Raw genomic sequence first — 19,083 nt, 5'->3', positions numbered from 1 at the left:
ATAATGCATCGTTCATTTAATATCAAAAAAATAATCAAAACCAAAATCGAAAACCTTGATTCCTTTTTAATAATCGAACCAAAACCGAACTGCCCTCAAAAAGCACTAATTGCTCATCACTAGTTGCTGGAGAGGAAGGAAACCACTCAGGAATTGAGGCCAATGGTGACTTTAAAACAACTAGAGACATTGTAATCAACAACATTGTAATCCACAATACTAACCTAAATGACAGAGTGAAAAGAAGGAAGCCTGTACAGAACATGCATCCTGTTTGCAATAAGAAACTAAAGTAATACTGCAAAATGTGGCAAAGAAATTAACTTTATGTCCTGAATACAATGTCTTATGTTTGCGGCAAATCCAACACAACACATCACTGAGTACCACTCTTCATATTTGTGGTGGTGGCTGCATCATGTTATGGGTATGCTTGTCATCGGCAAGGACTATGAAGTTTTTTAGGATAAAAAGAAACGGAATAGAGCTAAGCACAGGTAAAATCCTAGAGGAAAACCTGGTTCAGTCTGCTTTCCATCAAACACTGGAAGACAAAATCACCTTCCAGCAGGACAATAACCTAAAACACAAGGCCAAACCCCACGGAAATATAATTAGCATAATAAAAAAATCACCATACAAATTTGTTCGTTTAAGCCAGAGATGTCAGATTTCTTGCATTGGATGCATCTCAATCCACCGCATCCGCGCATGTTGCACTTCCACATCTGCAGTGAAAGGTGACATAGCGTCCGTGACAAATCGTCCGTGGCGTCTGAACGGTTTGGCCTACTAACCCCTCCATGGAAATACAGCTGAAGTCGGAAGTTTACATACACCTTAGCCAAATACATTTGAACTTAGTTTTTCACAATTCCTGACATTTAATTCTAGTAAAAATTCCCTGTCTTAGGTCAGTTAGGATCACCACTTTATTGTAAGAATGTGAAATGTCAGAATAACAGTAGAGAGAGAGATTTATTTCAGCTTTCATTTCTTTCATCAGATTCCCAGTGGGTCAGACGTTTACATACACTCAATTAGTATTTGGCAGCATTGCCTTTAAATTATTTAACTTGGGTCAAAAGTTTCCACAAGCTTCCCACAATATGTTGTGTGAATTTTGGCCCATTCCTCCTGACAGAGCTGGTGTAACTTGGTCAGGTTTGTAGGCCTCCTTGCTCGCACACGCTTTTTCAGTTCTGCCCACAAATGTTCTACAGGATTAAGGTCAGGGCGTTGTGATGGCCACTCCAATACCTTGACTTTGTTGTCCTTAAGCCATTTTGCCACAACTTTGGAAGTATGCTTGGGGTCATTGTCCATTTGGAAGACCCATTTGCGACCAAGCTTTAACTTCCTGACTGATGTCTTGAGATGTTGCTTCAATATATCCACATAATTTCCCTCCTCATGATGCCATCTATTTTGTGAAGTGCACCAATCCCTCTTGCAGCAAAGCACCCCCACAACATGATGCTGGCACCCCCGTGCTTCACGGTTGGGATGGTGTTCTTCGGCTTGCAAGCTTCCCCCTTTTTCCTCCAAACATAACGATGGTCATTATGGCCAAACAGTTCTATTTTTGTTTCATCAGACCAGAGGACATTTCTCCAAAAAGTACGATCTTTGTCCCCATGTGCAGTTGCAAACCGTAGTCTGGCTTTTTTATGGTGGTTTTGGAGCAGTGGCTTTTTCCTTCCTGAGCGGCCTTTCAGGTTAAGTCGATATAGGACTCGTTCTACTGTGGATATAGATACTTTTGTACTTGTTTCCTCCAGCATCATCACAAGGTCCTTTGCTGTTGTTCTGGGATTGATTTGCACTTTTCGGACCAAATTCCGTTAATCTATAGGAGACAGCACGCGTCTCCTTCCTGAGCGGTATGACGGCTGCGTGGTCCCATGGTGTTTATACTTGCGTACTATTGTTTGTACAGATGAACGTGGTACCTTCAGGCGTTTGGAAATTGCTCCCAAGGATGAACCAGACTTGTGGAGGTTTACAGTTTTTTTTCTGAGGTCTTGGCTGATTTCTTTTGATTTTCCCATGATGTCAAGCAAAGAGGCACTGAGTTTGAAGATAGGCCTTGATATACATCCACAGGTACACCTCCAATTGACTCAAATGATGTCAATTAGCCTATTAGAAGCTTCAAAAGCCATGACATCATTTTCTGGAATTTTCCAAGCTGTTTAAAGGCACAGTCAACTTAGTGTATGTAAACTTCTGACCCACTGGAATTGTGATACAGTGAATTATAAGTGAAATAATCTGTCTGTAAACAATTGTTGGAAAAGTTACTTGTGTCATGCACAAAGTAGATGTCCTAACTAACCTGCCAAAAGTATAGTTTGTTGACAAGAAATTTGTGGAGTGGTTGGAAAAAATGAGTTTTAATGACAACCTAAGTGTATGTAAACTTCCGACTTTAACTGTATGAGACTGTCACGGACACGACGGTGTTCTCCGTTTAGCTCTATGACCCCACAAGTGTCTTGGGACTCATCTGAAGTCGGTACAGCTGATCTGTCAAATTCTGTCTGTAGTGTCCGAACAGTTTGGAAAGGTGAGACTCACAGGAACACGTACAGTTTGGAGAGGTGAGACTCGCACAAACACGTACATGTCGGATGTTTTACTCTAAGATGCCCACAGGCCTCACAAGATTCGCCTGAAGGTCCACCAGTACCAGTTGAAAAAAGTTATGAAAGGGGTTAAATTCATGTAAAAAAAAATATATATATATATATATATTTAACAAGTGTTTCTTGATCTTTCTTATAGCTCTCAGATATATGACAGACACTTCAGGACAAACTTCCTTTAGATTCTTTGGAGGTACGATCTGTTGTTCCATGTAGTGAATCTGTTATTCAATGCGTTTGTATGGGCTAATAGCACGAAGGACATTTTTTTTTCTTTTGATACTTCAAAGGGTCTTAAAATTCTAAATCAAATAGCAAAATGATCCTTTGTATGAACTTCCTAAAACAATTTCATATAGCTTAGTTGAACCCCCACCCCCCCTTGAAAATGGTTGTCTAGCGATGATCAACAACCAACTTGACAGAGCTTGAATAATTTTTTAAAGAATAATGTGCAAATATTGTACAATCCAGGTGGGCAAAGCTCTTAGAGACTTATGCAGAAAGACTAGCAGCTGTAATCGCTACCAAAGGTGATTCTAAGATGTAACGATTTAGGGGTTTGAATACTTATGTAAATGAAAAAATATGGGGGTATTGTGTGTCGATGGGTGAGAAAAAAATAGATTTAATCCATTTTGAATTCAGGCCTCAAAATGTGGAATAAGTCAAGGGCTATGAATACTTTCTGAAGGCACTTTAGTTTAAATGAATGGACATTGTGTTGTTTACATGATTTGGCAATATTTAAAAAAAAACATTTGCAGAATCTGTTGCTTTGCAGAATCGGTCATAATATCCCTTCTCGGTCAGAATCCATCAGAACACACACATGCACGCACACACACGCACGCATGCACGGACACGCACAACACACCCAAAACCCTGCCCGTTTCCTGCTGTCCAGCTGTCCGGCTTATTTCAGCTCACTGCGCTCTCTCTCTTTCTCCCTCCCTCCCTTTCTCCCTTTCCCTCTCCCACAGTTCTGCATGCATTTCTGTGGTTCCTATTCTTTTCTGTGGAAGGGTTTTATTATTATTGTAAGAGACCCCTATCCCTGTCTTGGGGAGAGAGTCTGTTCGGGGCCCCTGTGTATGTGTGTGTGTATGTGTGTGCGCTCACTGGGTTGGAACAGGGAGTATTAGGAGGTGTCTTTTGTTGCTCCTGGGGGGCTCCTGTGCTCAGTCCTAATAGGAGTCTTGTGCCTGCCGTTGTCCCAGGGGAGGGGGTCTGAATGACGGGTCTAACTTCACATCCCCCCTTCCCCACCTCTACCCCTGCCTCCCCCACCCTCCTCTCCTCCCCTTTGGGGCAGGCCGAGAGACAAAGAGGGAGTGGGGGTGGGATGGTTGAGGGGGTGCACTGTGGCCTCTGTCTTATTAGAAGGGTCGTGAACGTGTCACAATGATTAATTTGCCGAGGTGTGCGGGGATACCCTAGAGTCACATTTATCTAACGCCAGGGCTCCCAAATGTGCACTCGCCACAAAATGGCACATTTGCATTTCCCATTAAGAAAAGAAAATACAGATATATATGCAAATGCAATCCCCATCTTGATTTATGCCATTATGCACTATCGTTTTGGACATTCACAATAGATGACCGTTTTCTGAATTTTTTCGCTCTTTTTTTTGGCAGTCTATCTATTGAGCCTGATTGGCACGCTGTTCCTTTTTTACTGCACGTTTGGATGCACACACACACACACACACACACACACACACACACACACACACACACACACACACACACACACACACACACACACACACACGTGGGGACTTCAAAACCACCAATGTTGTTTGAATACAAGTTCAAACCATGATCATTACATTTTTAGGAATCCAAGAGACAGGAAGAACACTGAATTGAACTTGCTGTCTTAGTGCAACATGGAACAACTATATTGTTTACTAACAGACGTATCATAAACATATCAATTCTCAGTGAATGTACAACCATGGCAACCATAGTTGTTCGCTTGTCTCTGACACTATCTTATTGGCACTTTTCCCTTATAACCAGTGAATGGTCTGCATGGGTTGATTGGGTGAAGTTATACAGGGTTGCCTCTAAGGATTAGCCTTTTGACAGACAGCAGGGTACACAAACCACCCTGTCTGTCTGTCAGCCCAGATTGCCTTCATACAAATAGGACTGGAGAGGTTGGATGTGGTGTCTCCATCAAATATTCCATCAACTTAATCTACATTCTCTATGTGCCTCCTATCAGACCAAGCAGAAGGCTCCATTGTGAACTGTCTGCATAACGAGGCAATGGGATTGTCTGTTTGCCACCTTTCAATCTAATGTCAGGCTAGTTTTTTGTGTCTGGTTCGGGGGACACCATGATTTTAATTTGAGATTTTGAAACGACATAAGCCACTCTCTGAGGTCAGCTCATGCGGCAATGTGCTGATGTGTTGTGCAACACAGCATATGGTGTGAGTAATATAGCCTACACTCTTCTCTCGCTGTGCAAAATTTATTTTGCATTTCCTAAAAATGTGGTCATCACATTCGTTCTTCTCTTGCCACGTCCTTGCACCACCACCTGGTAGTATTACTGCCAACCATTAAAACATAGCATGCTTTGAAATGGCCTCGGAGGTATTTGAATGGACAGATGAAATTGGTGAATAAACCCTTATACTTTATAAGTCTCCCCTTACATTAACACATAGAGTGCCCCGAGCTAGCATTGGAAAACAGGTACCCAGGGAGAGGGCCAGATGTTCAGTAGTCCCACCTGCAGACCTGCTGTGCCTTGGCAGTTAAAATTCATGTGCTACATATGCTCCCATCACACCGTAGGGAAATAAGCTGCTACAGTAATGAAGCAGAGCAGCACTCTACACTGCCATAGTGGAAACAGGAGAGAAGAACAAAACAGGCATGTGTCCTATGATGGCGCTGCATTGGATAGCTGCCGTGTTACGGGCTCCTGACCAAATCTGCTATTTTGTACACTGATCCTATGACCGAAAACAGCTTCTGGACATCTTAACAGCGATTACTAACCTCGATTTGGATGAATATTTCTACTTCAATGAGTCGGCAGCTCTGGATGTTATGCTTACCCTGGACCTGGCCCTGATCACTGGGACTCTAAAGAGGAAGCGGCGGGAAAAGAGAGGCAAGCGAGGTGGCGTCATGATTAGACTACGTCGGCAAGCATGTAGACCGCCATTGCCCTCTGTTTTGTTGGCAAAAGTACAATCGCTAGAGAACATATTGGACGAGCTCCATTCGGGACTATCCTATCAACGGGACCTGATGAACTATAATATACTCTGTTTCTCGGAGTCGTGGCTGAACAAGAACATGGATAATATACACCTCACTGGCTTTTCCATGCATCGTCAAGATCAATGGCAGTTTTGGCTAAGCTGAGAGAGGGAGGGGTGTGTCTCTTTGTTAACAACAGCTGGTGCGCTATCTCTAATGTTAGGGAAGTCTCAAGTTTTTGCTCGCCTGAGAATATCTCATGATAAGCTGCAGACCATACTATTTACTAAGAGAGTTTTCATCTATATTTTTCGTAGCTATATATTTACCACAACAAACTGATGCTGGCACTATGACTGTACTCAACGAGCTGTATAGGGCCATATGCAAACAAGAAAATGCACTTCCAAAATGCACTTCCCGTTTACCAGCATGTCAACTGTGCAACTAGAGACAACAAAACGCTAGATCACCTTTACTCCACACACAGAAACGCATATTCCCTCCTATCCTCATGATCCCTGCTTACAAGGAAAAACTCAAAAAGGAAGTACCAGTGAAGTGCTCAATATGCAACTGGTCCATTGAAGCGGATGCTAAGGTACAGGACTGATTCGCTAGCACAGACTGGAATATCTTCCGGGATTCATCCGATAACACTGAGGAGTTTACCACATCAGTCACTGGCTTCATTAAAAAGTGCATTGACGACGTCGTCCCCACAGTGACTGTAAGTACAGTACATATCCCAACCAAAAGCCATGGATTACAGTCAACATCTGCACTGAACTTAAGGCTAGAGCTGCCGCTTTTAAGGATTCCCGCTACGACCTCTGACGAGCCATCCAACAGGCAAAGCGTCAATAAAGGACTAAAATCAAATCCTACTATGCCAGTTCTAACACTTGTTGGATGTGGTAAGGCTTGCAAACTATCACGGATTACAAAGGGAAACCCAGACGCGACCTGCTAAGTGACGCAAGCCTACCAAACGAGCTAAATGTCTTATATGTTCGCTTCGAGGCAAGCAACACTGAACCATGCATGAGAGCACCAGCAGTTCGGGCAACTGTGTGATCTCATTCTTCATAGCTAATGTTTGAGTAGGACCCTTTAAACAAGTTAACCGCAGGGCCAAACAGATTAACAGGACGCATACTCAGAGCATGCGCTGACCAGCTGGCGGGTGACTTCATTGACATTTTCAACCTCTCCCTGACTCATTCTGTAATACCTACATGTTTCAAGCAGACCACAACAGTCCCTGTGCCCTAGGACGACAAGGTAACCTGTCTAAATGACTATCGCCTTGTAGGGCTCACATCTGTAGCCATGAAATGCTTTGAAAGGCTGGTCATGGCTTACATCAACACCATCATCCCAGACACCCTGGACCCCCTCCAATTCGCATACTACACCAATAGATCCACATATGTGAGAATGCTGTTCATTGACTACAGCTCAGTGTTCAACACCATAGTGCCCTCTAAGCTCATCACTAAGCTCAGGACCCGGGGACTAAACACCTCCCTCTGCAACCGGATCCTGGACTTCCTGACGAGCCGCCCCAGGTAGTGAAGGTAGACAACAACACATCCACCACATTGACCCTCAACACGGGGGCCCCTCAGGGGTGCGTGCTTAGTCCTCTCCTGTACTCCCTGTTCACCAATGACTGCGTGGCTGTGCACGACTCCAACATCATCATTAAGTTTCATGACGACACGATGGTGGTATCACCGACGACGATGAGACCACCTATAGAGAGAAGGTCAATGACCTGGCAGAGTGGTGCCAGGACAACAACCTCTCCCTCAACGTCAGCATGGAGCTAAGCACATGCAAAATCCTAGTGGAAAACCTTTCCACCAGACACCAGGAGATTAATTCACTTTTCAGCAGGACAATAAGCTAAAACACAAGGCCAAATCTACACTGGAGTTGCTTACCAAGAAGACAGTGAATGTTCCTGAGTAGCCGAGTTATAGTTTTGACTTAAATCTACTTGAAAATCTATGGCATGACCTGAAAATGGTTGTCTAGCAATGATCAGCCACCCATTTTGAAAAGAACAATGGGCAAATGTTGGACAATCCAAGTGTGGAAAGCTCGACTTACCCAGAAAGACTCACAGCTGTAATCACTGCCAAAGGTGCTTCTACAAAGTATTGACTCGGGTGTGAATACTTATGAAATTAGATATTTCTGTATTTCATTTTCAATCAATGTAAAACAAATCTACAAACATGTTTTCACTTTGTCATTATGGGGTATTGTGTGTAGATGGGTGAGAAAAAACATATATTTAATCAATTTTGAATTCAGGCTGTAACACAACAAAATGTGGAATAAGTCAAGGGGTATGAATGCCTTCTGAAGGCACTGTACCTTTATTATCTCGTACTCCTGCACATGGACTCGGTACTGGTACCTCGTGTATATAGCCAAGTTATCATTACTCATTGTTTATTTATTCCTTTTGTTATTATTTTTTCTATATTTTTCTCTCTGCATTGAAGGGAAGGGCCTGTAAGCGTTTCACTGTTAGTCTACACCGGTTGTTTACGAAGCATGTGACAAATAATATTTGATTTTAAACACTGCTCACATGCATGAGTCCTTCTTGGTTGTCTTTGTAAGAAAAGCCAGAAGTAGGTGAAGGTTGATATCTCAGTCAACAGTTGAATTGTGTTTCTGAGCATAGCCGCGGGAAATAGGGGTGCTGAGGGTGCTGCAGCACCTCCTGAAAAATCTGAATATAAAAATAAAATGATCAATTCACAAAAGTAGAGAAGTTGTCATTGCACAGGTAGGTGGTGCTGCATGCAAAACCTGAGCTTGTGCCCCAGGTTTGGATAAAGAGGTAAGGGTACTGGGGGATCGGGGAGGGGTTTTCCGTTATAAAGAAATGGGTACAGGAAATGAAGACACATAAATGTTACTAGACCCCACTGGCAGAAAAATACTTAACTCTATTCATCAGTAATATTTCCTGGCAAAAGGGATCAAGCTATTTCAAGCCGGGCATAAAATCCCATTGGTTTTGAGTGATCTTTACAAGCCTCCCTCATTTAATATGGGTGGAAAGTTCTGCCAAGGTATATGACATAATTAGGCTGCAGGTATGCACATTTCACTGAGTTTCCCTACATTTTTTCCCATTCAAGCTCTATAAAGGCACAAATTGATTTTACCAATCAATGCTCTCATTGTTTAGCATGATGTAGCTCATATGTTGTGCAGGTGTGTTTAATAACTTAGTGTTATATGGCACTAAATGTAGCATGACCAAGAAAAACCTGCATCTCAGATTACGTAGAAAACTCTACTTTAGGTCTCAGCTTATTGCAGAAGACATATAGAAGAAAGTGAATTGCCAAAGCAACTCAAACCGGTTGTTTCAAGGGAGTCTTTTCTTTCAGCTGTTGGTTAGTTGTTCATTTGGATAAAGGTACAGTGTGGAAAGGTATTGGTGAAGTTTCACCATTCACTATGCATCAGAAAAACAACAACAAATAGTAATCTCAAGTAAACCCAGAGAAAACTGCAGAATCATTCATTCCCGGTTTGGTGCTGATGAGCAAACACAACAACAACACAACACGTTAATTGCTGCGACCCAAGCAACCCACCAAAAGGAACATTGACATATTGTTTGTCCACCGTGAGACACTGTATAATTTACACTCACTAATGACTGGCCCTTGTAATAAAGGCTGAAGGACCACGTCTGTCCCTCGCTTGGCACTTATTCAATGTTCCTCTGGACTCTTCTAATGGATATGATTCTGTCTTTACCTCATTGAATTCATATTCCTCTATGCATGCCTGCTAAATCAATTACAACATTTGTTCAGTGTAAAAAAAAAAAGTATTGTTCTGTGTTCTCTTCCAGTCAGTCGAAGTCTGGTAAACAATTCACCATTGGCTGCTTAAACCCCGCCCAAAACACAATAAGAATTGTGGATGAATAAGTTGTATACCTTTGAAATATAAAATGGGTTCTCTATGTGAATAGGTGAAAGGACTGTTGTGAAGAAAAACGTATTACCATCGCCATAGGTTCGACCTTGACCTTCAAACTCAATTTGGCTATAAGGACTGCACCTCCCCAGCACCCCGAGGATGTAAAAGGCTGACGGTTTTGACCCCTGACCTCATTTCTTAACTAGGCCGAGGTGCCAAAATGACCTTTTGACCCAGGAAGCCTTGGCAGGTTGCCTGAGCAACCTCAGATTTAGCAATGATTGACAGGTCCCTGCACTTTATGTTAAAATGAGGCAGCAACACACTTCTCAGCAGAAAACAATGAGAGGGAACACAAGCCTTATTCAGCTGAGTCTCTAGATCATTAACACTCTCGACTGTCTGCTTCAAGACCAAACTATCTGCAGTCTACCAACTGGTGAATTCTGTGGAAGGTTGCTGTCAATGTTGAATGTAACTCATTGATAATATTTGGTGCAATTTATGTATATAATTTCTTCCATAAAATATTGGTACTGGATTTAGCAAGGGGCCCCTCAATGCATTGTAATAAATGCATCATCCAAATACATGCATTTTTTTAAATAAGCATGCCTCCTTTAAAAACAGCGTGCTTCTATTTAAAATACTTTACCTGGTATGGTGTCATTTAAAAACCTGGTATAGTGTCATTTAGATTATCTGGTAATAAATCTTGACAGCATTTTTTTTTACTTCAGAGACTGCAACAGTAACTATAACTTCTAATTTGGGTGTTACAGAGAATATGTATTGTCCCTAAATTACTATAACATACAGTTTAGCTCTACAGAGCCCATTCAAATCTCCACTAATGTTAGTTAACTGGATCTAGACTAGAAGTGGCTCTAAAACGGCAAATCATTTTGATGGTTTAACTGACTTTTCGATCATGAGTTTGCTCAAGGGATCTATTAACCATTTGATGACTAGTCCTGCTTAGCTGTTTTCCTGGCTCTTCAGACACCCATCCGACTCCCCATCCCTCCTCCTGCCTGTGATTTTGGTGGCAGCTGTGTGGAGATTGGTTTTGACCCCTGATCCCCACATTAGGTATGATCTCCATGCTGTGTCAGTTATTTAGTGGTGAAAACCAATGGCTGCTCTTGGATTTGGAGAGCGGCAAGCTCGCATTGGGTGACATAAGTCAGTTGCTCAATTCCAAATCGACCCAAACCCCTTCCCCCCCAGGCATAGTGTAGAACTGAAAGGATTGTTTCGGGTAGCCTTCCACAAGCTTCCCACAATAAGTTGGGTGAATTTTGGCCCATTCCTCCTGACAGAGCTGGTGTAACTAGGTCAGGTTTGTAGGCCTCCTTGCTCACACACGCTTTTTCAGTTCTGCCCACAAATTTTATATAGGATTGAGGTCAGGGCGTTGTGATGGCCACTCCAATACCTTGACTTTGTTGTCCTTAAGCCATTTTTCCACAACTTTGGAAGTATGCTTGGGGTCATTGTCCATTTGGAAGACCCACTTGCGACCAAGCTTTAACTTCCTGACTGATGTCTTGAGATGTTGTTTCAATATATCCACATAATCTTTCTTCTTCATGATGCTATCTATTTTGTGAAGTGCACCAGTCCCTCCTGCAGCAAAGCACCCCCACAACATGATGCTGCCATCCCCGTGCTTCACGGTTGGGATGGTGTTCTTCGGCTTGTAAGCCTCCTCCTTTTTCCTCCAAACATAACGATGGTCATTATGGCCAAACAGTTCTATTTTTGTTTCATCAGACCAGAGGACATTTCTCCAAAAAGTACGATCTTTGTCCCCATGTACAGTTGCAAACCGTAGTCTGGCTTTTTTTATGCTGGTTTTGGAGCAGTGGCTTCTTCCTTGCTGAGCGGCCTTTCAGGTTATGTCAATATACGACTCGTTTTACTGTGGCTATAGATACTTTTGTACCTGTTTCCTCCAGCATCTTCACAAGGTCCTTTGCTGTTGTTCTGAGATTGATTTTTACTTTTCGCACCAAAGACCGTTCATCTGTAGGAGACAGAACGCGTCTCCTTCCTGAGCGGTATGATGGCTGCGTGGTCCCATGGTGTTTATACTTGAGTACTATTGTTTGTACAGATGATCGTGGTACCTTCAGGCATTTGGAAATTGCTCCCAAGGATGAACCAGACTTGTGGCGGTCTATAATTCTTTTTCTGAGGTCTTGGCTGATTTCTTTTGATTTTCCCATGGTGTCAAGCAAAGAGGCACTGAGTTTGAAGGTAGGCCTTGAAATACATCCACAGGTACACCTCCAATTGACTCAAATTATGTCAATTAGCCTATCAGAAGCCTATCATTGCCATCCTATGGGATCGTAGCCATGATAGTCAAAATAATGGCCTGCCCAGCGTTTTTATACATGACCCTATTTATTTTTTTATTTAACCTTTATTTGACTAAGCATAGTGGGATGTACATTTCTTAATTAACTCAGGAACCACACCTGTGTGGAAGCACCTGCTTTCAATATACACTGCTCAAAAAAATAAAGGGAACACTTAAACAACACAATGTAACTCCAAGTCAATCACACTTCTGTGAAATCAAACTGTCCACTTAGGAAGCAACACTGATTGACAATAAATTTCACATGCTGTTGTGCAAATGGAATAGACAACAGGTGGAAATTATAGGCAATTAGCAAGACACCCCCAATAAAGGAGTGGTTCCGCAGGTGGTGACCACAGACCACTTCTCAGTTCCTATGCTTCCTGGCTGATGTTTTGGTCACTTTTGAATGCTGGCGGTGCTTTCACTCTAGTGGTAGCATGAGACGGAGTCTACAACCCACACAAGTGGCTCAGGTAGTGCAGCTCATCCAGGATGGCACATCAATGCGAGCTGTGGCAAGAAGGTTTGCTGTGTCTGTCAGCGTAGTGTCCAGAGCATGGAGGCGCTACCAGGAGACAGGCCAGTACATCAGGAGACGTGGAGGAGGCCGTAGGAGGGCAACAACCCAGCAGCAGGACCGCTACCTCCGCCTTTGTGCAAGGAGGAGCAGGAGAAGCACTGCCAGAGCCCTGCAAAATGACCTCCAGCAGGCCACAAATGTGCATGTGTCTGCTCAAACGGTCAGAAACAGACTCCATGAGGGTGGTATGAGGGCCCGACGTCCACAGGTGGGGGTTGTGCTTACAGCCCAGCACCGTGCATGACGTTTGGCATTTGCCAGAGAACACCAAGATTGGCAAATTTGCCACTGGCGCCCTGTGCTCTTCACAGATGAAAGCAGGTTCACACTGAGCACATGTGACAGACGTGACAGAGTCTGGAGACGCCGTGGAGAACGTTCTGCTGCCTGCAACATCCTCCAGCATGACCGGTTTGGCGGTGGGTCAGTCATGGTGTGGGGTGGCATTTCTTTGGGGGGCCGCACAGCCCTCCATGTGCTCGCCAGAGGTAGCCTGACTGCCATTAGGTACCGAGATGAGATCCTCAGACCCCTTGTGAGACCATATGCTGGTGCGGTTGGCCCTGGGTTCCTCCTAATGCAAGACAATGCTAGACCTCATGTGGCTGGAGTGTGTCAGCAGTTCCTGCAAGAGGAAGGCATTGATGCTATGGACTGGCCCGCCCGTTCCCCAGGCCTGAATCCAATTGAGCACATCTGGGACATCATGTCTCGCTCCATCCACTAACGCCATGTTGCACCACAGACTGTCCAGGAGTTGGCGGATGCTTTAGTCCAGGTCTGGGAGGAGATCCCTCAGGAGACCATCCGCCACCTCATCAGGAGCATGCCCAGGCATTGTAGGGAGGTCATACAGGCACATGGAGGCCACACACACTACTGAGCCTCATTTTTACTTGTTTTAAGGACATTACATCAAAGTTGGATCAGCCTGTAGTGTGGTTTTCCACTTTAATTTTGAGTGTGACTCCAAATCCAGACCTCCATGGGTTGATAAATTGGATTTCCATTGATTATTTTTGTGTGATTTTGTTGTCAGCACATTCAACTATGTAAAGAAAAAAGTATTTAATCAGATTATTTCTTTCATTCAGATCTAGGATGTGTTGTTTAAGTGTTCCCTTTATTTTTTTGAGCAGTATACTTTGTATCCCTCATTTACTCAAGTGTTCCCCTTATTTTGGCAGTTACTTGTATTTACAGATATTAAACCTTTATTCATGTGGAAACCCTCTCTGTCTCTGTCCCACAGCGGAGCCCTTGGTGCAGGTGGATGGCAAGCCCAGCTGCTGCTTCTTCAAGTTCAGCCCCAAGCTCATGTTCACCAAGGTTCTGAAGGCTCAGCTGTGGGTGTACCTACGGCCACTGCAGCAGACCTCCACCATCTACCTGCAGATCCTCAGGCTGAAGCCCGTCACGGAGCAGGGCAGCCGCCACATCCGGATCCGCTCGCTGAAGATCGAGCTCAACTCCCGCGTGGGCCACTGGCAGAGCATCGACTTCAAAAACGTGCTGCAGAACTGGTTCAAGCAGCCACACACCAACTGGGGGATCGACATCAACGCCTTCGATGAGAGCGGGAACGACCTGGCAGTGACCTCGCTAAGACCGGGGGAGGAAGGGCTGGTAAGGACCCTCAGACCTGTCGCAGCCTTACCCACTGACACAATGACACTTTGGCCTTTTATAAATTAGATTTGCTCACCTCCTGCGTCCTCTCTCGCCTCCTTTTGAACAAGGTCAAAGTTAATAGAGGAGAGTCAGCGAGGAGAGTGAACGTGAATGTCAATGTGCTTGCTTGAATTGAGACAGTCCTTCTCCACTCGCACGTCATTAGGCTAATTACGTTTACGGGGTGGATCCCCAAATAAATGTGTAAAGTGTTAAAAACAAATTCAGTTGTGCAAGACATTTATAGATAAAACAATAAGCAGCATATTGTTTTTAAACGTGCATATTTTTCTCCTCTGACAAAACAAGGGCTGATGTTAAACCTTTATCAAGGGGGTGTGGCAGATTTCAAAACTCTTCCATTGTAGGATACACACGAGTATCATCGATGAAAGGTGGTTATCGAGGAGGGGAGGACACTCTTCCATTTGCCTACTAATGAATTGACACTCCTCGACCACTCGACCACTTATCGGTTTCCGGGTCTCGGAGGAGAGGATGGTCTTTTGCCCAAATGAGAAAAACCCAAAGTAAATGAATCTCTCCTCGATCCCTGGCATCCTCTCTTCATGCCTCTTTCTCAAAATGCATTGGAAAAGAAAGTCTAAAGGGAAGGACCTTGGACCTTCTCCTCCAATACGATTGAGAGAGATAGGAAGCGAAGAATCAAGGAAAGATCACTTGAGAGGCATTGGCAGTGCCAGCTCTAGCCTTTTGGGGGCCCTAAGCGAGATTTGGTTGGGCCCCAGCTAGCCAATCTCAAACCCAAATTACTACATACAGTAAGTCAAGTTTCATCCCCATTAAGCATCACGAAATGGTAACCCACTAGTAATTTAATTTGGTTCAGTTCTTCACAGCATGGCCCAGGGGTTGACTCTGGACTCTCAGCCAATGAATCCTTGCACAGCAGCAAGCTCTGTTTTTCTTAAGGAGAAGAAGAAAGACAGAGGCCTGTGTACAAAAATAAAACAAAACACAAAAAGTAAAGAAAGAGGCAATCTCCCCTCTGAACCTATATTTTTCTGATTTCCCCCATAGCAACAAAAGCCCTAAAGCGCAAGCTGATGTGGGTTGACCCTTCTGGCCTCTGCTTATTTATTCTGTTGAAAGCATCACAAAAAAACGCTCAAGTCTAAATTGGGATTTCTGTGGAGAGATGAGGGCTCTGTAACATAAACATGCTGAAGTAAAATATTAGCTGCTCTCGCATGCCCAAGGGTCAAGGTTATGGTAACCTGTGGATGACTCCAGAGATCATAGATCAAGCTAAGCGTATAGAATGTTGGCCATTCAATTTATGTTAACAGAGGTCAGCTTAGCATCAACTGATACGACTGACATCTTCCCCTCAGTATTATGTGTCTTTAAAACCCAGGGTTGGGTAGGGCACTTTTTAAATGTAATCCGTTACATTTACATGTCCAAAATCATACTCAGTAACCTAACTTTTGGATTACACAAACTCAGTAATGTAATCAGATTATGTTCTCTGTGGCCGACGTGAGTAAGACATTTAAGATGACATCCCTAGCCACGTCTTCAGAGCATGTGCAGACCAGCTGGGTGAAATGTTTACGGACATATTTAATCTCTCCCTATCCCAGTCTGTTGTCCCCACTTGCTTCAAGATGTCCACCATTGTTCCTGTACCACAAAAAGCAAAGGCACAGTGCCTTCGGAAAGTATTCAGACCCCTTCACTTTTTCCACATTTTGTTACATTACAGCCTTATTCTAAAATGGATTAAATTAATACAAAAATCCTCAGCAATCTACACACAATACCCCTTAATGACAAAGTGAAACAAGTTTTTTAGAAATGTTTGCAAATTTATTACAAATAAAAAACAGAAATACCTTATTTACATAAGTATTCAGCCCCTTTATTTATTTTATTTTATTTCACCTTTATTTAACCAGGTAGGCAAGTTGAGAACAAGTTCTCATTTACAATTGCGACCTGGCCAAGATAAAGCAAAGCAGTTCGACAACATACAAAAACACAGAGTTACACATGGAGTAAAACAACATACAATCAATGATGCAGAAGAAAAAATAAGACTATATACAATGTGAGCAAATGATGTGAGATACGGGAGGTAAAGGCAAAAAAATGCCATGGTGGCAAAGTAAATAAAGTATGGCAAGAAAAACACTGGAATGGTAGATTTGTAGTTTGAGGAAAGTTAAAAGTTAAAATATAAATAATATGGTGCAAAGGAGCAATGAGACTCGAAATTGAGCTTCTCTGCTCCAGCGTTGGTCGTTACAGAATGCAGCACCCATCATACGAACCATTGGGGAGAGCCGGCATTCCGGTTGGTGGTGACGTCGGGTCCGGGGGCCGCTACCGATGGAACTGGGGGTGCCTAAGCCAGCTCTTTGGGCTATCACGCCCTAGCTGGCTCGAGAGGTTCTTGCCCCGGTTGGCTCGGAAGGCACCCATCCCACGTCGGGCCTCAGCCGGATCGTCTGTTTTTTAAGCCCAGCCGGCTCATCAGGCTGCTACGCCTCCGCCGAATCATCGGACTCCCATGCCTCAGCGGGATCGACAGGCTTTCACATCCCAGCCGGATCGTCGGGCTCCGATGCCTCAGCCGGCTCGCCAGACTCCCATGCCTCTGCCGGTTTGTCGGGAGTTTACGCCCAGCCGGCTTGTTCAGCGCCCGTGCCTCGGCCGGCCCGTCAGGCTCGCCCAGGTGGGACGCCGGAGATGAGGAACTGACAAATATAGGGGAGGTAATAAACAGGTGATTGAGTCCAGGTGAGTCCAGTAATCGCTGATGCTCGTGACGAGGGGAAGGCAGGTGTGTGTAATGATGGTGGCAGGAGTGCTGGGGTGCCTGGCACCTTCGAGCGCCAGGAATGGGGAGGCAGGCGTGACACTGACAGAGCTTGAGAAGATCTGCAGAGAAGAATGGGAGAAACTCCCCAAATACAGGTGTGCCAAGCTAGTAGGGTCATACCCAAGAAGACTCGAGGCTGTAATTGCTGCCAAATGTGCTTCAACATAGTACTGAGTAAATGGTCTGAATACTTATGTAAATGTGATATTTCCATTTTTTATTTGTAATAAATTAGCAAACATTTCTAAAAACTGTTTTTGCTTTGTCATTATGGGGTGTTGTGTGTAGAATGATGAGGGAACAAAAACAATTTAATCAATTTTAGAATAAGGTTGTAATGCAACAAAATGTTGAAAAAGTCAAGGGGCCTGAATATTTTCCGAAGGCACTGTTTTTAGTTTTTATTTAGCCTTTATTTAACTAGGAAAGTCAGTTAAGAACAAATTCTTATTTACAATGACGACTGTAACTGAACTAAATGACTATCGCCCCGTAGCCCTCACTTCTGTCATCATGAAGTGCTTTGAGAGGCTAGTTAGATAAAATGTTTTGTCATTTAGCAGACACTTGTATCCAGAGCGACTTACAGGAGCAATTGGGGTTAAGTGCTTTGCTCAAGGGCACATAGACATATTTTCACCTAGTTGGCTCAGGGATTTGTCTACCTGCCCCCATCATATCACCTTCACCTTACCCGACACCCACTACAATTTGCATACCGCCCCAACAGATCCGTAGATGAAAATCGCCATCGCACTGCACACTGCCCTATCCCATCTGGACAAGAGGAATACGTATTTAAGAATGCTGTTCATCGACTACAGCTCAGCCTTCAACACCATATTACCCTCCAAAATCATCACTAAGCTCGGGGCCCTGGGTCTGAACCCCGCACTGTGCAACTGAGGGTAAGCAACAACATCTCTGCTACGCTGATCCTCAACACGGGGGCCCCACAAGGGTGCATGCTCAGCGCCCTCCTGTACTCCCTGTTCACCCATGACTGCGTGGCCACTCACATCTCCAACTCAATCATCAAGTTTGCAGATGACACAACAGTGGTAGGCTTGATTACCAACAACGACGAGACAGCCTACAGGGAGGAGGTGAGGGCCCTGGTGGAGTGGTGCCAGAAAAATAACCTATCCCTCAAAGACAACAAAACGAAGGAGCTGATCATGAACTGCCGAGGGGGAACGCCCCCATCCACATCGACGGAACCCAAGTGGAGAGGGTGAAAAGCTTCAAGTTCCTCTGCATGCACATCACTGACAACCTGAAATGGTCCATCCACACATAGTGTGGTGAAGGCAGCGCAACAGTGCCTCTTCAATCTCAGGAGGCTGAAGAAATTCAGCTTGGCCCATAAGACCCTAGTGAACTTCTACAGATGCACCATTGAGAGCATCCTATCTGGCTGTATAACCGCCTGGCAACAGCGGTGCTCTCGAGAGGGTGGTGCGGTCAGCCCAAATCATCACCGGGGCACACTGACTGCCCTCCAGGACATCTACAGCACACCCAGGGTCACAGGAAGGTCAAGAAGATCATCAAGGACCTCAGCCACCTAGAGCCAAGGCCTGTTCATTCCGCTACCATCTAGAAGTCGGAGACAGTACAGGTCCATCAAAGCTGGGACCGAGAGGCTGAAAAACAGCTTCTATCTCCAGGCCATCAGCCTGTTAAATAGTCACAACTAGCCGGCCCCGACCAGTACCCTGCCCTGAACTTTAGTGACTGTTACTACACGGCTACCACCCGGTACT

At 44.3% G+C, this 19,083-nt stretch overlaps 1 protein-coding gene across 2 annotated transcripts in view; it reads left to right on the top strand.

Annotated features, from left to right (window-relative positions):
* Positions 1-19,083, top strand: part of LOC115207966 (growth/differentiation factor 11) — a 57,321-nt gene that overhangs the window by 33,104 nt on the left and 5,134 nt on the right. For both annotated transcript variants that reach the window (XM_029775616.1, XM_029775615.1), the window contains exon 2: positions 14,051-14,424. In XM_029775616.1, coding sequence (XP_029631476.1) covers positions 14,051-14,424 — 374 coding nt within the window. The remainder of the gene's footprint in view (positions 1-14,050; positions 14,425-19,083) is intronic.

Source organism: Salmo trutta, chromosome 14 (genome assembly GCF_901001165.1).
Source record: "Salmo trutta chromosome 14, fSalTru1.1, whole genome shotgun sequence".
NCBI lineage: Eukaryota > Metazoa > Chordata > Actinopteri > Salmoniformes > Salmonidae > Salmo > Salmo trutta.
The sequence above is the reverse complement of the archived record's forward strand: the minus strand, read 5'-3'. Positions and strand labels throughout refer to the sequence as shown.